The sequence below is a fragment of the Cebus imitator genome, unplaced genomic scaffold, assembly GCF_001604975.1.
Source record: "Cebus imitator isolate Cc_AM_T3 unplaced genomic scaffold, Cebus_imitator-1.0 Scaffold675, whole genome shotgun sequence".
Lineage (NCBI taxonomy): Eukaryota > Metazoa > Chordata > Mammalia > Primates > Cebidae > Cebus > Cebus imitator.
The window spans coordinates 476,189-503,620 of record NW_016107990.1 but is presented as its reverse complement, the minus strand read 5'-3'; the positions used below and the strand labels follow the sequence as shown (position 1 = coordinate 503,620).

At 38.4% G+C, this 27,432-nt stretch overlaps 2 protein-coding genes across 14 annotated transcripts in view; both read right to left on the bottom strand.

Moving 5' to 3' along the window:
• LOC108295996 (S phase cyclin A-associated protein in the endoplasmic reticulum) overlaps nt 1-27,432 on the bottom strand; it is a 232,553-nt gene that overhangs the window by 196,475 nt on the left and 8,646 nt on the right. For 9 of the 13 annotated variants that reach the window (XM_017518368.2, XM_017518364.2, XM_017518366.2 and 6 more), the window contains exon 2: nt 9,785-9,851. In XM_017518368.2, the coding sequence (XP_017373857.1) occupies nt 9,785-9,790 (6 nt within the window). In that variant the 5' untranslated portion in view covers nt 9,791-9,851. Of the gene's footprint in view, nt 1-3,658; nt 3,663-4,499; nt 4,531-9,784; nt 9,852-23,783; nt 23,823-27,432 lie in introns of those variants that run through there. The other 4 variants (XM_017518365.2, XM_017518369.2, XM_037734852.1 and 1 more) reach the window with 3 other exon arrangements.
• On the bottom strand, nt 6,689-7,572 carry LOC108295997 (interferon-induced transmembrane protein 3-like). Its single transcript, XM_037734853.1, has one exon. It carries the CDS (start codon nt 7,402-7,404, stop codon nt 6,955-6,957), a length of 450 nt encoding a protein of 149 aa, XP_037590781.1. The 5' UTR covers nt 7,405-7,572; the 3' UTR covers nt 6,689-6,954.

Sequence of the window (27,432 nt, the reverse complement as noted above, 5' to 3'; positions counted from 1 at the left end):
GGGGGAGGGAAGGAGAGAAGGGGCAAGAGGAGGAGGGAGGGAGGAGGAGGGAGGGAGGAGGAGGGAGGGGAACGGAGGGAAAGAAAAGAAAAAAGAGAAATGCTGTAATCTCTAGGGTGCTCACTAAAAATAATAATACATAAATAACCAGCTTATAGGAAGAAATAGAAAGATATACTGCTAGAGTATATATAAATGATACTTTTAGAAAAAGGTTTATCAACCAGGAAAGCATAACTATGTCAAATGTGCACATATCTAATAATGCACAAGCAAAATTGAAATAGAGAAAGCACAATTATTTTGGAAGATTTTAACACTCTTTTAGAAGCTGGAGGAACAAGCAGACAAAAAAGCTAAGTAACCATATAGAAGACTTGAACAACATAATTAACAAGGTTGATCAATCTGACATATCCAGAAACCAGCACTCAACAATGGCAAAAATATATTTTTCCAGGTGTATGTTTTCCAAACTGTCAATATCCTTACTCATAACTCAGGTCTCACTAAATTTCAAAGTACAGAAAGTACAAAGAGATATAACCTGAATAGTCCCCATGTGTTTGAAAGTTAAACAATACATTTCTTTTATTTATTTATTTATTTTGAGATGGAGTCTCATTCTGTTGCCGAGGCTGGAGTACAGTAGTGCCATCTTGATTCACTGCAGTCTCTGCTTTTTGGGTTCCAGCGATTCTTTTGCTTCAGCTTCCTGAGTAACTGGGATTACAGGCGCCTGCCACCATGCCTGGCTAATTTATTGTATTTTTAGTAGGGACAGGTTTCACCATGTTGGCCAGGCTGGTCTTGAACTCCTAGCCTCAAGTGATCCACCCACCTCAGCCTCCCAAAGTGCTGGGATTACAGGTGTGAACTACAGCACCACACCAAGCAATACATTTCTGAATAACTCGAGGATCAAGGAAAAAATCACAATGGAAATTGTATTTTTAGTTGAATGATAATAAAATGATGGCAGGTTAATACAAGATGCAGCTTAAAGGAAACTTTATAGCTTTAAAGGGCATGTAAAAAAGAAAAAAGACTAAAAATAAATTATCTAAGTCTCTATTTCAAGAAGTTAGTAAAAGAGCAGCATGTTAAGTCCCAAGAAAGAAAGGAAATAATAAATAGCAAAAAATCAATATAATACAAGACTAACATGAGATACAGAAAAATCAACAAAACAAAAAGTGAATTATTTTAAAACACAAATGAAATGTACACTCCTTGTCAAGAGGAATCAAGTAAAAAGAAGACGAGGCAAAACTAGTATCCGGAATTGAATAGGAATATCACTACAGAACCTAGAAACCTCCAAACACCAAAAAGGTAACAAAAGAATATTATAAATAAAATTGTATCTGGTCAATCACCGAGGCTCATGCCTGTAATCCCAGTACTTTGGGAGGCCAAGGCAGGAGGACTGCTGCTTGAGGCCAAGAGTTCAAGACCAGGCTGGACAACATAGCAAGACCTCTCTCTACAAAAAAAATCAAAATTTTAAAAAAATTAGCCAGGCATGGTGGCACCACCTGTAGTCCCAGCTACTCAGGAGGTTAAGGCAGGAGGATCCCTGGAGGCCGGGAGCTCAAGGTCTCGGTGAGCTATGATCATGCCACTACACTCCAGTCTGGGTGTGACAGGGTGAGACTCTGCCTCTCAAAATAATAATAATAATAATAATAATCATTATTATTATTATTAAATAACATTGTAGCAATGAATTTGTAAATCTCCACGAAACAGACAAATCCCTTGAAAAACATAACTTACCAAACCTTGGCATAAAAGAAAATAAAAAATCTGAATAGTTACTGAAGAAACTGAATTCCACAAAGGAAAATCCATGATCAGATAGGTTCCACTGGTAAATTCTCCTAATCATTTAAGCAACAAATTACATTAAAATTTCTAGACAATAAAGAAACTCATCTGATGAGGCCCACGAAACTCTGATATCAGAACCTAATAGGTCCATGCAAGAAAGGTAAATTACAATTCAGTGTCTTTTAAGAGAAAAGATGTGAAAATCATATATATGTATGTGTACAGGCACACACATGTAGGCCAGGCACGGTAGCTCATGTCTGTAATCCCAGCAAAACTTTGGTAGGCCAAAGTGAGCAGATCACTTGAGGTCAGGAGTTCAAGACCACCCTGGCCAATATGGCAAAACCCATCTCTGCTAAAAACACAAAAATTAGTGGGTGTGGTGGTGCGTGCCCGTAATTCCAGCTACTCAGGAGGCTGAGGTGCGAGAATCGCTTGAACCCAGGAGGTGAAGTTTGCAGTGAGCTGAGATCATGCCACTGCACTCCAGCCTGGGTGACAGAGTGAGCCTCTGTCTCAAACAAAAGCAAAAAATAATAATACACACACGTATGTATACACACACACATTAATACATGTACGTATACACACACATAAACATACTTGCAAATTGAATTCAAATAAGAGAACACAAGCAAGTTGGATTTATTTCAGGAATACTAGGCTGATTTAACATTTTCCAATCAATGAAATGTAATTCACAGAATTTATTAATCTGTTAATAAATGTATTCACAGAATTATATAATATTAACAGAATAAAGGAGAAAGCCTTATATTCGTATCAACAGATGGAAAGAAAAGCATGTGATAAAATTTAATATTTGTTTATAACTTTTCAATTCTTAGCAAACTATAGCAAACATCATATTTAACGGTATAAAATTGAAAGAGACAAGGATGTCAACTACTATCACCACTTCCATTCAACATTATACTGGAAGTTCTAGCCTGTGTAATAAGATGAGAAGAAGAATAAAACAGGGGAATTACAAGCTGAACCCAGGGCAGCTTGTTACACTAGGAAGTATAGAAATGCTCAAAGAATAATATGGATGTACCAAATAGACTTGGCTAGGTACAGCGGCTCACACCTGTAATCCCACCACTTCAGGAAGCCGAGGCAGGATAACTACATGAGTCCAGGAGTTCAAGACCAGCCTGGGAAACATAGGGAGACCCCCCCATCTCTACAAAAAAAATTTTTTTAATTGGCCCAGGTTCCCAGGTACTCAGGAGACTGAGCAGGAGGCTTGCTAGAGCCCAGGAAGTCAAGATGACAGTAAGCTGTAATTGCGCCACTGCACTCTTGCCTGGGTAACAGAGACCCTGTCTCAAAAAAAAAAAAAAAAAAAAAAATCCAAGAGCCGGCTTAAAGTCTCCCACTGGCTAATCTGGGACAATCTGAGTATCAAAATAAATAATATTAGATTACATTAAATAAAATTAAAAATCAGAGTCCAGACAGATAACTGAAGAGAATGTAAGCCTCTTCCTCATAAATCTTTAATAAGTTAATCATTAATGGATTCTAAAACTAGTTAGTGACAGTTTGATAAGGTACTGTCTATTTACAAAGCCTCAAAGTGCTTCTCCACAAATTACTTACTAATATAAAAAGAGAAAACAGAAACTTTAAAGTAAAAAGCTTGATACTACACTACACTAACCAAGTGATCAAAGTTAACAAGCAGGACGAATTCACATCATATACCTCCTAATGTGATGTACTGATAAGGACACATCATCAGTCATGTGATATTCTGCCCAAAATGCAAAACCTGAATCTAATCATGATGAAACATCACCTAAGTTGAGGAGACATTCTTCAAAATAACTGTTCTGTAGTCTTCAAAAATGGCAATCAAGCAAGAGAAAGGCTGAAGAACTGTTCTAGATTAAAGGAGACCAAACAGACCCAGCAACTAAATGGATCAAGAAGAAAACAACTATAAAAGACATCATTCAGGTAACAACGAATTTTGAATATCCACTGTGGATTATATAGTAATATTGTACAAATGTTAAATTTCCACATTTTAATCACTGAATTGTGGTCATGTAAAAGAATGCCCTTAATTCTTAGGAAATATACATTAAAGTATTTAAGGATAAAGGAGTATGTTGGAATCAAATACTCTCAAATGGTTCAGGGACAAAGTGATATGTATACATTGACATATGTATGCAGGTAGATATGTGTATATGGATGTATGTATATTTATAGATATTTGTGTGTTTCATACACACAAAGAGAGAAAGAAAAGAATAAAGCTAATGGGGCAAAATTAGCAATTGGTAAATCTGACAAAAGGATATGAGAATTCCTCATAGTCTTCTCACAACTTTTCTTAAATTTGAAATTATAACAAAATTAAAAGTTACCAAAAATGATAAAGGGGAATATTTTCATGTAGAAAGGAATATCTTAAGACACAAAAAACACTAATCATAATGGAAAAATTAACCAAACTTCATTAAAATTAAGAACAGATCCTATTCAAAAGATGGTATTAGAAAATGAAAAAGCAAGCTACAGACTAGAAGAAGACATATTCATAAAAGTGTCAAAGGTGTTATTACAGTCAAGGTAAAAAAAAACTCCTTAAATCAATTGCAAAAAAAGAAAGCCACTGAGTCAAGGCCAGGCATGGTGGTTCATGCCCGTAATCCCTGAACTCTGGAAAGCTGAGACAGGAGGATCATTTGAGCTCAGGAGTTTGAGACCAGCCTGGGCAGTAAAGTGAGACCCTGTCTCTATTAGAAAATACTAAAAAGAAGAGGAAGAAGACAAAGTCAGACACTGACTCAAAAAAGAAGTCTATGGGGTCAACAGCAAAATGAGCAGGAAACTTGAGAAGGCATTTCACAAGTGGTATCTAAATGGCCAATAATAAAATGAAAAAGTACTAAGAATCAGTCATCAAAATTATTTTTAAAAATTTTTTTAATAAATAAATGATTATACCGTGTACTGGTGATCTGGGGCAACTCCTCCCATACACTACTGACAGGAAACGACACTGGTAGCACCACTTTGGAAATCTGGTATTATCTACAAATACATGACCTGGCCTCCAGTCTCATCTTGTACTATTCTTTTCCTCCTTTGCCATGCTCCAATACCACTGACTTTCATTCAGTTCCCCGTAAGCATCAAGCTCCATCCTAACTCAGGAGATTTATACAGAATTCTTTCTTCTATGTGGCATAGTCTGCCCCTCTGTAATGCATTTACTGGCTTCTTCTCTAGCATTCATTCTCTACATCCTCCTTTTCTAACAATTCCACTTTTTGGGGGGTCCCTTGTGGTTCTAGACAAGCACATTTAGTCCCTAACTCCAGGTTGCAGCACATGACCTTGCCTAAGCCAATCTACTCACCTAGTCACAACAAGTGATCCAGAGGTTAGCATGTGACCTAAGGTGATCAAAACTGAGAGGATCTCAGATCTTTTACTGGAATGTTAGAGAAAAGACTCTCCTACTGGCCAAATATTAGGGAATATACACCTTTGGAAACTACCACTAACCATCTAGGGATCATAAAGACAACAAGCCTTAAAATAATGGCAACAAGACAGAAGACAGAGTAAGTGGAAGAAAAGCAATCACATTCTTGATGACATTGTTGAGCCACTGGATCAACTGTTACCTGAAGCCAACCTACTTGCTACCGAAAGCATCCTAAGAGAATATTCCTCTTAGCCCAGCCAAAGCCTAATGATCTTTCTAATTCCAACTTAAATGCAACTCCCTAAGGCTAAGTTTTCTTCAACCCCCAGACTTGGCCAGGACTCATTTACATACTCAAACCAATGTGTACTCTTTTTTAACACTTACCACGATTATATTTTAAATCATAAACTTAATGTGTTTACTCTGTCTTCCCATTAGACAGTAAGTATCTGAAGGACTAGGTTTTGTTCACTACTCTATTCTGTCTAGGACGGTGCCTGGCACATAAATATGTTGTGAATAAATGAATCACTGGCAGCATGATTTTTTTAAAAAGCATGAATAAATAAACATTATTGGGAAATGAGGTGTTCTACATAAACTGATAACCAAAATTTGCCCTGCTAAGCACAGATTCTTTTTGGTTTTATTATTCTGTATGAAAATCTCTGAACACATTTCCTTGACCTCTGAAACAGAGGCTACTAAAGAAACTTACTTGTTTCTTGAGAGCTTCACGTTATCACTATGAACAACTTCTGTATGATACTATAATTTAATTACGCCTCAGGAGTTATGGAAATACAAAAGATAGTTGTTCTAAAATAAACGGGCACAGACAAAAGTGTTAAAAATTTTTTAGTTCTTTACTTCCTAATGATTAAGTAGAACACAAAATCTTAATTCTTAATTATTTTCTCCTCTCCCCCAGCAGGCTATTAGCTGTCAATTCTTATTTGGTAGGCTTACAGGAAATGTACTATCACAGTTCTGAATAAGGAACTTGAGAATTCTTCAAGTACAGTGAATATACTTTCAGTGTGTGGACTATCTGTTACGTATGATCATAGGCATTTTTTATTTACTTTCAGGTTTTTGGCCACATTCCTCTTAGAATCACAACTGGCAGATAAGGAAAGCTTTACTCTATCTTACTTGCTAGAGTTTCAAAACAAAGATCAATAGGAAATACTATGCAGCTATAAAAAGAAATGAAGATCTCTAACACTCTAGGATATATTGCTAAGTGAAAAAAAAAAACCTCCCAAGATACTAAAATACATTAGCTTTGGGTTCAAGAAAGAAAAACACATATATATACATATGAATATATACATTCTTCTTTTTGAAAATATAAAGGATAAATCAAACACTAATAAAAATGATTACCCACACGCTCATTAAAATGGCTACTATAAAAAAAACAGAAAATAACAAATGTTGGTAAGGATGTGGAAAAACTGGAACTCTTGTACACCATTGGTGGGAATTTTTTTTTTCACCAGGAACACGTGTACTTTACTGAATGCCACTGTAGAAAAGTGTGTGAGGATAAAGGGCTGATACCAGTCTCGGCTCGGGGGCAGGGCGAGGAATGCAAGATAGGGTACGTGGGAGACAGGTCACGGGCAGAGCCCCTGGCCTGGATGATTCACCTTGATCTACTGATAGGCTTGCAAAATCAGTACTGGGATGATGATCAGCAGAATGGTCATGATGATGCCCACGATCAGGGCCCAGATGTTCAGGCACTTGGCGGTGGGGGCGTAGGCCTGGGCCCCGGTCAAGTCACCAACCATCTTCCTGTCCCTAGACTTCATGGAGTAGGTGAATGCTATAAAGCCCAGGCAGCAGGAGTTCACGAAGAGGGTGTTGAACAGGGACCAGACGACGTGGTCGGGCACAGAGACCTTGCTGCAGATGTGGATCGTGGTGGATGTCGGGGGAGCAGGGTTGTGGGGCGCCCCCAGCACATCCGCTTCATGCACCTCCTTCAACATCTCATAGTTGGGCAGACGGTCGGTGTTGGCGGCAGTGAAGGTTTGGACAGTGTGGTTCATGCTGTCCAGGGAAGACCAGCCATGGTGGGGTTGCTGGGATGGTTCTCCCATTGGTGGGAATTTTAAATGGTGCAGCTACTGCAGAAAACACTACGACAGTTCCTCAAAAAATTGAAAATAGATTTACCATATTATCCAGAAGTTCCACTTCTGGTTATGTACCCAAAATAATTGAAAATGGTTATTTACTATTTTTTTATTTATTTTTTGGAGACAGAGTCTTCCTCTGACACCCAGGCTAGAGTGCAGTGGCATGATCGCGGCTCACTGCAACCTCCGCTTCCTGGGTTCAAGCAATTCTCAAGCTTCAGCCTCTCATGTAGCTGAGACTACAGACACATATCACCATGCTAGCTAATGTTGGCCAGGCTGGTCTCAAACTCCTGACCTCAAGTGACCCACCTGCCTCAGTCTCCCAAAGTGCCAGGATTATAGGCGTAAGCCACTATATCCGGCCTGAAAACAGAGTCTTGAAGAGATATTTGTATACCCATGTTCACAGCAACATCATTCACAATAGCTCAAAAGGGAAAACAGCCCAGTGTCTGATAAATGGGTAAGTAAAATGTAATATACACTGACAATGAACTATTATCCAGTCTTAAAGAAGGGAATTCTGACATATGCTACAACATGGATGAACCTTGAAGACATTATGCTAAATGAAATAAGCCAAACACAAAAAGACAAATACTGTATGATTTCACTTATATGTGGTACATAGAGTAGTCAAAAATCACAGAGACAGCAAGTGGTACAGGAGCAACGGGTGAGGGGAAATGGGAAGTTATTGTTTAATGTATACTAAGTTTCAATTTTGCAAGACAAAGAGTTCTGAAGATGAACAGTGATAGCTGCATAACAATATGAATACACTTAATACCACTGAACTGTACATTTAAAAATGGTTCAGATTGTAAAGGTCATGTGTATTACCATAATAAAAAATTTAAAATTTAATTTTAAAATCTTAAAAAAAAGAGAGAGAGAGAGAGAGAGAGAGAGAGAGAACGAGAAGAAATAGTGGCTCATGCTTGTAATACCAGCACTGTGGAAGGCCAAGACAAGAGAACTGCTTGAGGTCAGGCATTCAAGACCAGCCTGGGCAATAAAGCAAGACTATATTACTATAAAAAAATAAAAAATTAAAGATTAGCCAAGCGTAGTGGCATGTACCTATAGTCCCAAGCTACTGAGGCAGAAGGATTGCTTGAGCCCAGGTGGTCAAGGTTGCAGTGAGCTATGATTGTGCCACTGCACTCCAGCCTGAGTGACATTGTCTCTCAGCCTCTGTCTCAAGAAGAAAAAAAAAGATATTAAGAGAAAAAAAATCTGTCAACCTAGACTTCTATCCTCCGTAAGACCATCTTTCAAAATTACGGCAGATTAAAAAAAAAAAAAAAAGGAAATCTTCTGGCAAACAAAAGCATAGTTTATGACCAAAAGACCCTCCCCTCACTGTAGAAAATTCTCAGGATATAGCAGACAAAAGAAAATGACTCCAAATGACAGATATGAAAAATCAAAACCTTAGAACTGAGAAAGAGTATGAAGCGGGGAGGGATGAGGTAAGAGCACACAGATAGATGCTCTCCTGCTCTTCCAACCAGAAGAAGGGGCTCTGCCCTGAGCCCCACACTTTAGAAACTGCACCTATCAAAAACATCAAAATCCAAAAGTAATCAGTAACTAATTGAGTGAACACAAATTAAGAGAGAGGAACTCACAAACTAAACTTGGTCCCCCCAGGCCAGACAATAAGAGCAGAAGGAAGAAGGCAAATCAGCCTCTGTGCTGGAAAAACCAGAGCAAAAATACCCGCTTTTGATTAAGGTTGGTCACCCCAACTATCCCAAAGGAAGTATCCAGGCAGACTGGGCTCCCTGTATACCTGCATTCCTTCCTCCTCCTCAATCTGAGTAGTTTAAGAAGATATTTGGAATTGCCTGAAAAATCTCGAGTTAGAAAAGGAAATTGTGGGGGACAGAAACCTGTTTTCCCTGGCTCTCTGGGGAATTTCACATCAGTCCTCATACCAGATTCCAGACCTACCCCAACCTAACTTCTACCCTACCTGGTCCAGGGAGAGTAGATTCCTTTAAGAGTCAGCTGAACCCTGGGTAGGAGGACAGGTCAGGCTGTTGGCATCCATTGATTTGTAACTATTCAATATTAAGACATTTTAAAAGCTGATTTCCACTTGTATGCCTAACCTAGGTACCGAAGTGTTAGAGGCAAGCCTGTGGAGGAGCAGGATTCCTGGGCTCTAAAGTTAAATAACACATTCATAGCGGTTCACATTATCCCTGTATGTTCCATAGGGTATCTTGAATGAAACAAATATTACATTTAAAAAGATAATAAATGAAAAGTAAAAGGAAGAAAATAGAAAGGCCAAAAAGCTAAGGCTAGTCTTTAAGATACCACTTACCATCATTCTTTAAATTGTCTTCTATGCCAAGAAGATCATCTATCACATAACCCATGGAGTATGACTCCTACAATTAAAAAAACATATATACATTTAATTATAATATTACCAGAAAATCATAATTATACATAAAAAGATACAAATCTCATCCCCACACTTACATTAAACAACAACAAAAACTTCTCCTTTATATTGCCTGTTGGGGTACAATATATAATGTTTAAATATTCCATGCTGAGCAAGACCTCAATGCTCTCCAAAAAATAAAAATAAAATGGAAAAGAAACTATTAATTACATGGACATCCTAACCCAGAGGGGTTCCAAGCTTTTTTTACTACAATCCATAAACATATACACGTTTTATCTTACCCAGTTCACACATGTTGACTGAATTAAAAGTTTCATAACGTAACAGATGTGCTCTAATCTTTCCTTCTGTATTCTATTTCCGTTTTTAAATGCTGCTTTCACTGAAATGACTCACTAATGAGTCTCAACTCACAGTAGAAAACCCTGTGTAACTTTCCTCAAGAACGTTCATAAACTGAGATTCTATCCAAATATCTTAACTAACAATTACATAAGGCTCTAAGTAGAACAGCCTGTACCCAAATCTATACAGGTCTGCATCAACTTCAACTCTCACCTCCTCAGAAGAAAGAATTCAACTGAGGCAGAGACCACAGCAAGAATTCAGAGGAGAGACCACAGCAAACTTCATAGCAAGAGTGAAAGCTTATTAAAAAGCTTTAGAACAGGAAGGAAAGGAAAGAAAAGAAGGGAAGTACAACCTGGAAGACAGCTAAGCGGGTGACTTGAAAAACCAAGTGTGCAGCCTGGCCTCTTGACTCAGGGCTTTATACACCGGCCTACTTCCGGGATCTTCCATTACCTCTCCCACTCCTGAGATCTTATTGGGAAGCTGCTGATCAGTTTCAGGTGTTTTCTATTAGGAGACTACCTTTTCCTAGCACCGGCTGTGACTAATTATTACTTTAGAGAAACAGCTAACAACCGCCTGACCACCACCTGATGATCTCCCAGCACTCCAGGTGTGGGGTGGGGGGACCTTGCCTGCCCTGCTTATACCTGACTAGCTACCTACTGTTTCAAAGGAACTAAACTGTTACACAGAAAATACCTTTAATTTTACTTCTGCAATAAATAGTGCAAACCACACACAGACACACACAGAACAGCCTGAACATTTCAGAAAACCTATTTAATGTGGCCAAACTTTTACTCAAAGACATCCAAATCAGAGAAACTGAAACACAAAGTGACGGAAATTGCTTTAAAAAAAAAAAATGACCTAACCCTGTATGAAGAGTCAGTGAACAAAGAAAAGAAAGCAGCAACTGGAACCAAACCTCCTCCTGGAGGAGAACCTAGGTCATTGATCCTCTGTCAAGAAAATTTGCTCCTTTAAAATGCAGTACCTCAAATGTAAACATATGTCCAGATAAAAATGTATATACAAATGTCCACAGCAGCATTATTCATAACAGCTAAAAAGTACAAACCACCCGAATACTCATCAACTGATGAATGGATAAATAGAATGTTGTATATTCACACGATGAATTAAAGGACATAATAATGGAAAAAAGACAAAAAAAGGAAAGTGCTGATACATGCTACAATATGAACTTTAAAAACATTATGCTAAGCAAAAGAAGCTAGTTATAAAAGAATATTGTATGATTCCACATATGTGAAATGTCCCTAACAGTCAAAGCCATAGTGTCAGAAAACAGTTTACTGAAGTCTGGAGGTTTAGGAGAAAATGAGTTGTAACTGCTACTAAGTACAGGGTTTCTTTAGAAGGTGATGAAAATGTTCTAAAATGAATTATGGTAAGGGCTGCAAAACTCTTGTGAATATACTAAAAATGATTTTTAAATGGGGAAATTATATGGTATATAAATCATTTACCAGTAAAGCTATTTTATTTTTTTAAATATACTACCTCTGCTCACAAACCTCCAATGTCTCTCCATCTCACGCAGGGTAAAAGCCGAAGTCCTCACAGTGGCCTATCATGTCCCAAATTTTCTAATTCCATATACCCAGCATTCATTCTACTCCAGTCACACTGGCTTCCTTATGTTCCCCGGCATGCCAGGCATATTCTAGCATTAGGGGTTTATACCTGTTAAACCTCCCATATGGAACACTCCCACTTCACTTGTCTCTGCACAAATGTCACTCTCAATGAGGCCTTCCCATATAACATTCATTCACTCACTCAATTGTGGTCTGTTAGCCAGACCACAATTGAGACAGGGTCTGGCTCTATTGCCCAGGCTGGAGTGCAATGGCGTGATTTTGGCTCACTGCAACCTCTGCCTCCCACCTCAAGCCATCTTCCCACCTCAGCCTCCTGGGTAGGTGGGACTACAGGTGCACACCACCATGCCTGGATAACTTTTGTATTTTTTGGGAGAGACAGGGTTTCAACATGTTACCCAGGCTGGTCTTGAACTACTGGGCTCAAGGAATCCACGCACCTCGGCCTCCCAAAGTGCTGAGATTACAGGCATAAGCCACCATGCACACCAGGCCCTATTTAAAACCATAACCCTTCCAGACAAAGAAAGGCTGTGGGAGTTCATCCCACCTTACAAAAAGGCTAAAAGAAGTTCTCCAAGATGAAACAAAGGAACACTAACCATTCATCTGTTGATAGACCCAGGCTGATTTCATTATCTTTACTTTGTGAATACTGCTGCAATAAACATATAGGTTCAGGTATCATTTTAGTACATTGATTTCTTTTGGGTAGATACTCTGTAGTGGGATTGTTGGATTAAATGGTAATTCTATTTTGTAGTTTCTTAGGACATCTCCATGCTGTTTTCCATAGAGGGTGTAATAATTCACATTTCCACAAAATTGTACATGAACCCCATAAATCTGTACAAATTTTTTTAATGGATGCTAACAATGTGAAAATGTATAAAAATAAAACTCACAGCCAGGCAGGGTGGCTCACGTCTGTAATCCCAGCACTTTGGGAGGCCGAGGTGGGTGGATCACCTGAGGTCAGGAGTTCAAGACCAGCCTGGGCAACATGGCAAAACCCTGTCTCTACTTAAAATACAAAAATTAGCTGGGTGTGGTGGTACGCACCTATAATCCCAGCTACTCAGGAGGCTAAGGCAGGAGAACCACCGGAAACCAGGAGGCAGAGGTTGCAGTGAGGTGAGATCGTGCCACTGCACTCCAGCCTGGGTGACAGAGTGAGACTCCGTCAAAGAATAAAATTTTAAAAATAAAACACATTTTTAAAAAATTTTAAAATAAACCTCACTATACAGGTAAGGATACAGTCAAATTCAGTATACCCTAATATTGTAATGGTGATGTAAAAACCACTTAACTCCAGCATAAAAGTTAGAAGGCAAAAGTATTAAAAATAACTAGCTGGCTGGTCATAGTGGCTCATACCTGTAATCCTAGCACTTTGGGAGACCAAGACAGGTGGATCACTTGAGACTTGGAGTTCAAGACCAGCCTGGCCAACACAGTGAAACCCCATCTCTACTAAAAATACAAAAATTGGCCAGGTGTGTTGGCACACATCTGTAGTCCCAGCTACTTAGGAGGCTGAGGCATGAGAATTGCTTAAACCTGGGAGGCAGCAATTGTAGTGAGCCGAGATTGCCCCACTGCACTCCTGCCAGGGCTACAGAGTGAGACTCTGTCTCAAAAAAAAAAAAAAAAAAAGGCCAGGCATGGTGGCTCACACCTGTAATCCCACCACTTTGGGAGGTGGAGGCGGGTGAATTACGAGGCCAGGAGATCAAGACCATCCTGGCCAACACAGTGAAACCCCATCTCTACTAAAAAATATAAAATCCTGGCCGGGCATCGTGGCATGTGCCAGTAGTCCCAGCTACTGAGGAGGCTGAGGCAGGGGGAACAGCTTGAACCTGGGAGGCGGAGGTTGCAGTGAGCTGAGATTGTGCCACTGCACTCCAGCCTGGCAACAGAGCAAGACTCCATCTAAAAAAAAAATTCCTAATAAAAATAAATAACTATAATAACTACAACTACAAAATTTTGGTTTGGGTAAATATAAGACATGTAATTTGTAACATCAATAACATAAAATGTGCAGCAAGGAGAAGTTACAATGCAGAGTTTTCATATGCCATCAAAGTTCTTATTACATTAAAACAGACTATTCTTAAGCTGATAAGCAACTTCAGCAAAGTCTCAGGATACAAAATCAATGTGCAGAAATCACAAGCATTCCTATACACCAATAACAGACCAACAGAGGGCCAAATCATGAGTGAGCTCCCATTCACAAATGCTACAAAGAGAATAAAATACCTAGGAATACAACTAACAAAGGATGTAAGGGACCTCTTCAAGGAGTACTACAAACCACTGCTCAAGGAAATAAGAGAGGACACAAACAGATGGAGAAACATTCCATGCTCATGGATAGGAAGAATAAATATCGTGAAAATGGCCATACTGTCCAAAGTAATTTATAGATTCAATGCTATCCCCATCAAGCTACCAATGACTTCTTCACAGAACTGGAAAAAACCACTTTAAACTTCATATGGAACCAAAAGACAGCTCACATAGCCAAGACAATCCTAAGCAAAAATAACAAAGCCGGAGGCATCATGCTACCTGACTTCAAACTATACTACAAGGCAACAGTAATCAAAACAGCATGGTACTGGTATCAAAACAGAAATATAGACCAATGGAATAGAAGAGAGGCCTCAGAGGCAACACCACATTATCTACAACCATCCGATCTCTGACAAACCTGACAAAAACAAGCAATGGGGAAACAATTCCGTTTAATACATGGTGTTGGGAAAACAGGCCAGCCATGTGCAGAAAGCTGAAACTGGACCCCTTCCTGACATCTTACACTAAAATTAACTCCAGATGGATTAAAGACTTAAACATAATACCATAAAAACCCTAGAAGAAAACCCGGGCAAAACCATTCAGGATGTAGGCAAGGACTTCATGACTAAAACACAAAAGCAATGGCAACAAAAGCCAAAATAGACAAATTGGACCTAATTAAACTCCAGAGATTCTATACAGCAAAGGAAACAATCATAAGAGTGAACTGGCAACCAACAGAATGGGAAAAAATTTTTGCAATCTACCCATCTGACAAAGGGCTAATATTCAGAATCTACAAAGAACTAAAACAGATTTACAAGGGAAAAAACAAACACACCCAAAAGTGGGCAAAGGATATGAACAGACACTTCAGAAAAGACATATATTAGGCCAACAAATATATTTTTAAAATGCTCATCATCACTGGTTATTAGAAAAATTCAAATCAAAACCACATTGAAATACCACCTCATGTCCGTTAGAGTGGCGATCATTAAAAAATCTGGAGACAAGAGATGCTGGAGAGGATGTGTAGAAATAGGAACACTTTTACACTGCTGGTGGGAGTGTAAATTAGTTCAACCATTGTGGAAGACAGTGTGGCGATTCCTCAAGGACCTGGAAATAGAAATTCCATTTGACCCAGCAATTCCATTACTGGGTATATACCCAAAAGATTATAAATCATTCTATTATAAAGACACATGCACACATGTTCACTGCAGCACTGTTTACAAAAGCAAAGACTTGGAACCAAACCAAATGCCCATCAATGATAGACTGAACAAGGAAAATGTGGCACATACACACCATCGAATACTATGCAGCCATAAAAAATGATGAGTTTGTGTCCTTTGTAGGGTCATGGATGAAGCTGGAAACCATCATTCTCAGGAAACTGACACAAGAACAGAAAATCAACCACCACCTGTTCTCACTCATAGGCAAGTGTTGAACAATGGGAACACATGGACACAGGGAGGGGAGCATCACACACTGGGATCTGTTAGGGGGAGCCAGGAGAGGGACAGCAGGAGGGTAGGGAGACTGTGGAAGGATAACATGGGGAGAAATGCCAGATATAGGTGATGGGGGCATGGAGGCAACAAACCACATTGCCAGGTATGTACCTATGCAACAATCCTGCATGATCTGCACATGCACCCAGAACCTCAAGTACAATAAAAAAATTTTAAAAACCAAACTATTACAACTATAAGATGTTTTATGTAAGCTCTGTGATAAGCACAAAGTAAAAAACCTATAGTACATACAAAACAGATAAAGAGGAAGAAATCAAAGCATATCACTACCAAAAAAAAAAAAAATCAAGTCACAAAAGAAGACAGGAAGAACGGGACAAAGGAACTACAAAACAGAAAACAACAAAATAGTAGTAGGAAGTCCTTACCTATCAATAATTACTTTAAATGTAAATGATTAATTTTTCCAATCAAACACCATACAGTGGCTAAATGGATTAAAAAACAAGATGCAACTATATGCTGCCTATAAGAGACTCCTGTTAGCTTCATGAAAGTAAGCCGCAAGTGAAGAGATGGAAAAAGATACTTCACGCAAATGATAACCAAAACAGAGAAGGCATGGCTACACCTGCCCTGTTTCAGGTATCGAACAAAGCAGACTTTAAGTCAAAAACTGTCACAACAAGCCAGGCACAGTGGTACACACCGATAGTCCCAGCTACTCAGGAGGCTGGGGAGGAAGACTCACTTGAGCCCAGGAGTTTGAAGCTAGCCTAGGTAACACAGCAAGACCTTATTTCTTAAAATAAGAAAAATTTTAAAAAGTCACAACAAAGAAGGTTATTAACATGGTCTTTCATCTAGAAAACCCCACAGTCTCAGCCCAAAGCTTCTTAAGCTGATCAACAACTTCAGCAGTCTCAGGATACAAAATCAATGTGCAAAAAAATCTCGAGCATTCCTATACATCAACAACAGTCAGACCGAGAGCCAAATCAGGAACAAACTCCCATTCACAATCACCACAAAAAGAATAAAATAACTAGGAATACAGCTAACTAGGGAGGTGAAAGATCTCCACAAGGAAAACTACAAATCACTGCCCAATGAAATCAGAACATGACACAAACAAATGGAAAAAAAAAATTCTATGCTCATGGATAGGAAGAATCAATATCGTGAAAATGGCCATACTGCCCAAAGTAATTTATAGATTCAATGCTATTCCCATCAAGCTACCATTGACTTTCTTCACAGAATTAGATAAAGCTATTTTAAAATTCATGTGGAACCAAAAAAGAGCTCTAATACCCAAGGCAATCCAAATCAAAAAGAACAAAGTTAGAGGCATCATGCTACCCAACTTCAAACTATACTACAGGGCTACAGTAACCAAAACAGCAGGATACTGGTACAAAAACAGACACATATACCAATGGAACAGAACAGAGAACCCAGCAAAAATACCGCACACCCACAACTATCTGATCTTCAACTAACCTGACAAAAACAGGCAATAGGAAAAGCATGTCCTATTCAACAAATAGTGATAGAATAACTGGCTGGCCATATGCAGAAGATTGAAGCTGGACCCCTTCCTTATGTCATGTACAAAAATTAACTCAAGATGAATTAAAGACTTAAATGTAAAACCCAAAATAACCATGGAAGACAACCTAGGCGATACCATTCAGGACATAAGCACCAGCAAAGATTTCATGATGATGACACCAAAAGCAATCACAAACAAAAGCAAAAATTGAAAAATGGAATCTAATTAAACTAAAGAGCTTCTGCGCAGCAAAAGAAACTAACAACAGAGTAAACACATGACCTACAGAATGGGAGAAAATTTTTGCAAACTATGCAAAGGTCTAATATCCGGCATCTATAAGAAACAAATTTACAAGATAAAAACAACCCCATAAAACGTGGGCAAAGGGCATAAACAGACACTTTTCTAAAGACATATACACAACCAACAATCACATGAAAAAAAGCCAGCTGTCATCACAGCACTTTTGGGGGCCAAGGCAGGTGGATCACTTGAAATCAGGAGTTCGAGACCAGCCTGGCCAACATGGTGAAACCCCATTTCTACTAAAAATACAAAAATTAGTCAGACATGATAGTGTGCACCTATAGTCTCAGCTACTCAGGAGGCTGAGGTGGGAGGACTGATTGAACCCAGGAGGTGGAGGTTGCAGTGAGTTGAGATTGAATCACTGCACTCTAGCCTGGGTGACAGAGCAAGACTCTGTCTCAAGGGAAAAGAAAAAAAAAGGAAAATGCAAATCAAAATCACAATAAGACACCATCTCTTAAACAAAATGGCTATGATTAAAAAGTAAAAATATAACAGATGCAGCCAGGTGCAGTGGCTCACGCCTGTAATTCTCAGCACTTTTGGGAGGCCAAGGCAGGCAGATCACTTGAGGTCAGGAGTTCGAAACCAGCCTGGCCAACATGGTAAAATCCTGTCTCTACTAAAAATACAAAAATTAGCCAGATGTGGTGGCAGGCACTTATAATCCCAGCTCTTGGAAGGCTGAGGCAAAAGAATCGCTTGAACCTGGGAGGCAGAGGTTGCAGTGAGCCAAGATCATGCCACTGTACTCCAGGCTGGGTAACAAATGAGACTCTTTTTCTAAATAAATAAATAAAATAAAATAACATAACAGATGCTGGCATAACAGATGCTTGTGGAGAAAAAGGAGTACTTATACACTGTTGGTGGGAGTGTAAATTAAGTTCAACCATTGTGAAAGATACTGTGGTGATTCCTCAAAGACCTAAAGACAGAAATATCATTCAACCCAGCAATCCCATTACTGGGCATATACCCAAAGGAACATAAATCATTCTATTATAAAGACACATACACCTATATATTCACTGCAGTACTACTCGCAATAGCAAAGACACAGAATCAACCTAAATGCCCTCGATGATTGACTGGATAAAGGAAATGTGGTACATATACACCATGGACTACTATGGAGCCATATAAAAGAATGAGATCACTTCCTTTGCAAGGACATTAATGTAGCTAGAGGCCACTATCCTTAGCAAACTAACACAGGAACAGAAGGCCAAACACTGCATATTCTCACTTATATGTGAGAACTAAATGATGAGAACACATGGACACATAGAGGGGAACAACACACACTGGGGCCTTCTGGAGAGTGGAGGGTGGGAGGAGGGAAGGGATCAGGAAAAATAATTGATGAGTACTAAGTTTAATACCTGGGTGATGAAATAATCTGTTCAACAAACCCCCATGACACAAGTTTACCAACATAACACACCTGCACTTGTACCCCTGAACTTAAAGTAACAGTTAAAAAGAAAGTCATTACATAATGATAAAGGGGCAATTCATCAAAAGGATATAACCACTGTAGATATATATGCACCCAACACTGGAGCACCAAAATTTTAACACCACTGAAGGGAAAAATAGACAGCAATACGATAATACTAGGGGACTTCAATGCCCCACTTTCAACAAGGGATAGATCATCCAGACAAAAAAGTCAACATGAAAACAGTTAACTTGAACAATACTATAGGCCAAACGGACCTAACAGACATATGCAGAACATTCCATCCAACAATATACAAATATTCTATATTGAAAATATACAATATTTTCAAGCACACACAATATTCTCTACCACAGATCATATGTTAGGCAATAAAGTAAGTCTTAACAAATTCAAGAAGATTTAAATTATACCAAGTATCTTTTCTGACCACAATGGTATAAAGCTAGAAATCAGTAACAAGAAGAAAACTGAAAAAGTCACATATATGTGGAAATTAAACACCACACACCTAAACAATCAATGGGTCAAAGAAAAAAATCAAAAGGGAAATCAAGCCGACATAAAGACAAGGCTGAGGGCAGTGGCTCACGCCTGTAATCCCAGCACTTTGGGAAGCTGAAGCAGGAGGATCACCTGAGGTCAGGAGTTCAAGACCAGCCTGGCCAACACGTGAAACCCCATCTCTACTAAAAATACAAAAAATTAGCTGGATGCAGTGGCGCGCACCTGTAGTCCCAGCTACTTGGGAGGGGAGGCTGAGGCAGAATCACTTGAATCCAGGAGACAGAGGTTGCAGTGAGCGAAGATCACACCACTGCACTCCAGCATGGGCGACAGAGTGAGACTTCAACTCAAAAAAAAAAAAAAAAAAAAGATAGATCTCAGCCTGGCATGATGTGAACACCTGTTAATCTCAGCTACTCAGGAGACTGAGGTGGGAGGATTGCTTGAACCCAGGAGTTCAAGGCTATAGTGTGCTATTATCATGCCTGAGACTAGTCTCTATTCCAGCCTGGGCAATACAGCAAGATCCCATCTATGAAAAGGAAAAAAGGGGAAAGACAAAACAACCTAAGTTTACACCTCAAAGGACTAAAAAAAGAACAAAATAAATCTAAAGTCACCATAAGGAAATAATAACAGAGCAGAAATCAACAAAATAGAGAGTAGAAAAACAGAAAAGATCAATGAAAGCAAGAGTTGCTTTTGAAAAAGATAAATGAAACTGAAAAACCTTTAGCTAAAGAGAAGACTCAAACAAAATTATAAATGTAAGAGGAAACAAACATTACAACTGATATCATAAAAATAAAGGGATCATAAAAGACTACTTTGAACAATTACATGCCAACAAATTGAATAACTTAGAAAAATGAGTAAACTCCTAGAAATAGACAACCTATCAAGACTGAATCATGAAGAAATAAAAAATCTGACCAGATCAATAACGAGTAAGAAGACCAAATTTGTAGTTAAAATCTCACAAGAAAGAAGAGCCCAGGACCTCATGTGAATGAGAGATAGAATGACCAGAAATAGAAATTCCATTTGACCCAGCAATTCCATTACTGGGTATATACCCAAAGGATTATAAATCATTCTGTTATAAAGGCACAGGCACACATATGTTCACTGCAGCACTGTTTACAATGGCAAAGACTTGGAACCAAACCAAATGCCCATCAATGATAGACTAAACAAGGAAAATGTGGCACATACACACCATCAAATACTATGCAGCCATAAAAAATGATGAGTTTGTGTCCTTTGTAGGGTCATGGATAAAGCTGAAAACCATCATTCTCAGCAAACTGACACAAGAACAGAAAATTAAACACCACATGTTCTCACTCAGGCGGGTGAGTGATATAGTTTTAAAATAATAAGAACTTTGATGGCATATGAAAACTCTGCGTTGTAACTTCTCCTTGCTGCACATTTTATGTTATTGATGTTACAAATTACACGTCTTATATTTACCCAAACCAAAATTTTGTAGTTGTAATTATTATAGTTACTTATTTTTACCAGAATGTTTTTTTAGATGGGGTCTTGCTCTGTTGTCAGGCTGGAGTGAAGCCCAGTCCTGAAGCCCAGGACCTTCACTAGTGAATTCTATCAAACATTTAATGAAGAATTAATACCAATCCTTCTCAAACTCTTCCCAAAAACTGAAGAGAAGAAAACATTTCCAAACTCATTTTACAAGGCCAACATTACCCTAATACCAAAGCCAGACATAAACACTAGAAGAAAAGAAAATTACAGGCCCATATCCCTGATGAGTATAGATTCAAAAATCCTCTACAAAATACCGGCAAACCAAATCCAACAGCTTATTGAAAGTATCATACATTATGATCGGGTAGGAATTATTTGCGGGTTGCAAGAATGGCTCAACATATACAAATTAACACATAAGATACACCACATTAACAGAACAAAGAATGAAAGTCATGTGATCATCTATAATAGATGCAGAAAAAGCATCTGACAAAATTCAACATCCTTTCAAGATAAAAACTTCCAACAAATTAGGTACATAAGTAATGTAGTAATAAAGATCATAGATGACAAGCCCACAGCTAACATTATACTAAACGGTGAAAAGTGAAAAGCTTTTCCTCTAAGACCAGTAACAAGACAAGAATGCCATCTCATCCAGTTCTATTCAATACAGTCCTGGAAGTCCTAGCAAGGGCAATTAGTCAAGGAAAGAAAAGGCACCCAAGTTAGGAAAAAAATAAGTGAAATTGTCTGTTTGCAGATGACAGGATCTTATATACAGAAAACCCTAAAGACTCCACCAAAAACTGTTAGAACTAATAAATTCAGTAAAGTTGTAGTATACAAAATCAAAATACAAAATAGAAAATAGAAATACAAAATAGAAAAATCAGTAGCTTTTCTACACACAGTAGCTTTTCTTGATTTCTTTTTTGGATGAACCATCCAAAAAAGAAATCAAGAAAACAATCCCATTTACAATAGCATAAAAGACAATAAAAGGCTGGGCACAGTGGCTCACACCTGTAATCCCAGTACTTTGGGAGGCCAAGGCAGGTGTATCACCTGAACCCAGGAGTTCGAGACCAGCCTAGGTAACATGGCAAAACTGTGTCTCTACCAAAAATACAAAAACTGGCCAGGCATAGTGGTATGTACCTGTAGTCCCAGATACTCAGGAGGCTAAGGTGGGAGGATCACCAGAGCCTGGGGAGGTCAAGGCTGCAGTAAGCTGTGATCATACCACTGCACTCCAGACTGGGTGACAGAATGACATCCTGTCTTAAAAACAACAACAAAAATAATAATAATAAAATACTTAGGAATAAATCTAACCAAGAAAGAGAAAGATCTATACACTGAAAACCATAAAACATTGATGACAAACTGAAAATAACACAAATAAAGAGAAAGACATCCCATATTCATGAACTGAAAGAATTAACATTGTTAAAATATCCATACTACCCAAAGCAACCTACAAATTCAACATAATCCCTATCAAAATTTCCATGATGTTTCTCACAGAAACAGAAAAAACAGTATTAGGCTTGGCGCAGTGGCTCATATCTGTAATCCTATAATCTTAGCACTTTGGGAGGCCAAGGAGGGCAGATCACTTGTGCTCAAAGTTTGTGACCAGCCTGGGCAACATGGAGAAACCCCTTCTCCAGCAAAAATACAAAAAAAAACTACAGGTGGTAGCACACATCCGTAGTCCCAGCTACTTGAGGCTGAGGAGTGTGGCTCACTTAAGCCCAGGAGACAGAAGCTGCAGTAAGCTATGATTGCGCTACTGCACTCCAGCCTGGGTGACAGAATGAGACCTCATCTCTAAAAATATTGATTATTTTAAAAAAAGAATAAGTTCTGAAGTTAAATGCAAATCCATACCCGGAGACTGTCAATTACAAACGACACAGTCTTTAGGTAAATTCTTTAACATTTTTGAGCCTCAGGGTACACAACTATAAAACAAAAGTAAAAATACCTACTTTGGGCCAGGCGCCGTGGCTTATACCTGTAATCCCAGAAGTTTGGGAGGCCAATGCGGGCAGATCACCTGAGGTCAGGAGTTCAAGACCAGCCTGGCCAACATGGTGAAACCCCGTCTCTACAAAAAATACAAAAATTATCCAGGCATGGTGGCATGTGCACGTAATCCCAGCTACTCAGGAGGCTGAGGCAGGAAAATCACTTGAACCTAGGAGGTAGAGGTTACAGTAAGCCGTGATCAAGCTACTGCAATTCAGCCTGGGCAACAGAGCAAGAGCCTGTCTCAAATTAAAAAAAAATCTACTTTGTAGGGTTATTTTCAAAATCAAAGAAAGTAAATGTGAAGAAATGTTTGATGGCAAAGAAACAGCACTCAATACTTGGTAGCTATGCACCACAAGGATTATGGGCAATTTTTTTCTTTGTTATTTTCTGATTTTCTGATACATGATTGTACTGCACTGCAATTACAACTTTAAAAACATGTAATGATTTAAATTTAAAGTACTTCCAAATTACAGATTAAACTAGGCTATGACTTAAAATTTTGCAGTCCAGAGTTCACAAAAATCTAATTCAGGACTTTTCCTCCAAAGAGGATAAAAAAAAAGTTATTTCAAAATTGAATTATTGGCCTGGCACAGTGGCTCATACCTAAAATCCTAGCACTTTGGGAGGCTGAGGCAAGCAGATTGCCTGAGCTCAGGGATTCAAGACCAGCCTGGCCAACACGGCAAAACCCCATCACTACTAAAAATACAAAAAAATAACTGGGTGTGGTGGCGCACACCTGAAGTCCCAGCTACTTGGAAGATGGAGGCACGATAATCACTTAAACCCAGGAGGCAGAGGTTTCAGTGCGCCAAAATCATACCACTACACTCCAGCCTGAGCAACAGAGAAAGACGCTGTCTTGAAAAAAAAAAAAAAAAAAAACTGAGTTATTTCTTTAGTCCCACCAGATACTGATTAACTTCAAATCCTTGCATCACTGGGTTAGGTACACTACTGTTCAATTAGGCAACTGACAGATTATTGTCTCTGCCTGTGAACTGAAAGTCAACAGTACTTAAGATGCATGACTTTTTTTTTTTTTAGATAAATTCCAGATATTTTCAGGTGCTCTTAGGTAAACAGGTACTACAGTCCAATAATAAACCTAAGTAGAAGATGGATATTTCACAGTAGACTACCATAAAGGACTTCTGGGGAGCAATTCACTTAATTATATGAATAAAAAGCCAACAGAGGGCAAGCAAGAGGAAGAATAAGCACCCACGTCAGGTTAAATAGCACCATTGTGTCAGGTTAAAAGGGTTATGTTTTCATTTCTCCAAAAAAGGTACATGAATGGCTAATACACATATGAAAAGATGTTGAAATCACTAGTCATTAGGGAAATACATACCAAAGCCACAATGAGACATAACTTCATACCCACCAACAGGTATACAGTCAAAAAGATAGATAAAACAAGTGTTGGAGAAGATGTGAAGAAACCGGAATCCTCACATACTGCTGTGGGAATGTAAAACAGTACAGCTGGTTTGGTAACAGTGTGGCAGTTTCTCAAAAAGTAAAATATAAGTTACCATATAACCCAGAAATTCCATTCCTAGGTTTATACTCAAGAGAAATGAAAACACATGTCCACACAAAAACTTCTACAAATAATAGTTTGCAGAAGTAAAACATATTCACAGCAGCAATAGCCAAAAAGCAGAAGCCATGCAAGATGTTCACAAACTGATAAATGAAAAAATAAAATGTGGTATGTCCATATGATGGAATATTATTCGTCCATAAAAATCAAGGGCTAACACGTGCTATAACATGGATGACTCTTAAAAACATTACGTTAAATGGAAGAAGCCAGACACAAAACGCCACATTTCATATAATTCCATTTATGTGAAATGTCCTGAATAGGCAAATCCATAAAGACAGAAAGTAGACTATTGTGTGGCTGGACCAGGAGATAAGATGGGAAAGTGGGGAGGGACGCCAGAATGAGAAATGGCTGCTAATGCTTATGGGGTTTCATATTGGGGTATTGAAAATGTTCTAAATTGATCATGGTAATGGATGTACAACTCTGTGAATACATTAAAATCACTGAAGTGTACATTTTAAATGGGTCGATATTATGGTATGTGAAATATATCTCAATAAAGCTTTAAATTAAAGAAGAAAGCAAGCTATGTATGTCCTAATCCAAAATGTCCAAAATTGGAATCATCCGGTTACTACCTTCATGATATTTGCCATAACTAAGTACCACCTATATAATAATTTACATAATTATCTGTAATACTATTTTAAATGTTAAGATACAAAAAAATCTGGCTATGGCAAATACTGATGTGGTACTCAAATGAAATTTGAGAAACTCAGGGCTGCAAAAAAACAGTAGCCGTGCAGAAAGTAGAGCACCCAAAAATGGAATAAAAAGAAAGGCGGTAAACAGGGAAAGAACATTAGGTTTGGCTGAGCCCAAAGTCTCTAAACAAGTTCCTGCCTTGTTCAGAACTGAAGTCTCAATTGCCTTATTCTGCTCTGCAATCCTAAAGTATCTATAGAGATGCCTAAGAATCCTAGAGATGGGAATGTAAAGATGGGCTCCATTTTTTTTTTTTTTTTTTTTTTTTTGTGAGAGTTTTGCTCAGTTCACCCAGGCTGGAGTGTAGTGGCACCATCTCGGCTCACTCCAACCTCCTCCCCGTTGAAGCAATTCTCTGCCTCAGCCTCCTGAGTAGCTAGGATTACAAGCATCCACCACCATGCCTGGCTAATTTTTGTATTTTCAGTAGAGACAAGGTTTCACCATCTTGGTCAGGCTGGTCTTGAACTCCTGACCTCGTGATCTACCTGCCCTGGCCTCCCAAAGTGCTGGGATTACAGGTGTGAGCCACCACGCCCGGCCTATTTTCTTTATCCAAGTTTGAGTACACAGGTTGTAGAAGGGCAAGAAGTAAATGACAGACCCAAAGTAGTAATAAACCTAAGCCTGCTGGTAGCACTACTCTAAAATATAGGGGCCCATCTAACTGAAGCCAGGATAGCACATCTATGAATTATCCACATATTAGTCAATACATCGTAGAAAAAATGAGGTTTGCAATCACCGTTCCTCTCCAGGGTTCACAAAATCTATCACCCACGTTGTTGTCTTTTCCAAAGTTTAAGAAAATCTGAGTATTTGCCTTTCTGTGTCTGATACTTTGATGTTGTTGTAGGCATACTCAAAAACTACCAGTAACTGCTCACATCTTAGCTAAGTGGAAAATAAGTGTATTATGGTAAAAATGAGTAGTTTGAAGAGCAATATAGACATTTTATAATTCTAAGATGTTTAATAAGATTTTTAGTTCTGATTACTTTTATATATACTGCCATGAATATGTCAACTAAGTCATTTATTTTCTCTCATGAATGTGGCATGCTCCACTGAAAATTCTGAAACTTTCTTTTTTTTCCAATACTATATTAAAAGCAGGGCTAATGCATACTAAAATCTTGACAAATGAAATATGATGTCTGAAACTTGCTTCAAAACAATTCAGTGGGGAGGTAATGTTTACAGAATAATACTGCCCATGTATTACATATAGGTAATTTTTAAATAGATTGATACATAGCAGTTCATTCTATTCTTTTTCATATGTTTCAAAACGACATAAAATGAACATATTACTTTAAGAAGTTATCACTTTCTTCAAAATCAGGATCTTAAGTATTGGTAAAACATTTGTAACATAAATTGAATAATGATTTAATTGTATTCCTTTATCCCTGATGCAACTCTCAACTCCTGCAGATCCATAATATAGTCATGTATCCCTTAATGATGGGGACATATTCTGAAAAACGTGTTATTAGGTGATTTCATCATTGAGGGAACATTAGAAAGTGTAAAAACCTAGATGGTATGGCCTACTGCACACATAAGCTATATGCTACAGCTTACTGTTTCTAGGCTACAAACCTGTACAGCATGTTACTATACAAATACTGTATACAATTGAAACATAACAGGTATTTTTATATGTAAATGTAGAAAAATTACAATAATAATACTGTATTATAATCTTAAAAAAAAAGTTATCACTTTAGCAAAACTTCATGAAATCTTTAGTGTTTCATGTCACAGAAGATAAAGCCTTCCCATAAATAATTTCTAACAATATTTAAGCCTAGCTCCATCATTGGACTGCAGATCTTTTCACTCTTTATATTTCACAAGACTTACAGCCAATAAGTGAAAGCCAAAAATGTTTGTGAAAAAGGTTACCTACAAATGCACCATGGAATACTATGGAGCCATTAAAAAAAAAAACAAAGCCAGGCGCGGTGGCTCAAGCCTGTAATCCCAGCACTTTGGGAGGCCGAGGCGGGTGGATCACAAGGTCAAGAGATCGAGACCATCCTGGTCAACACGG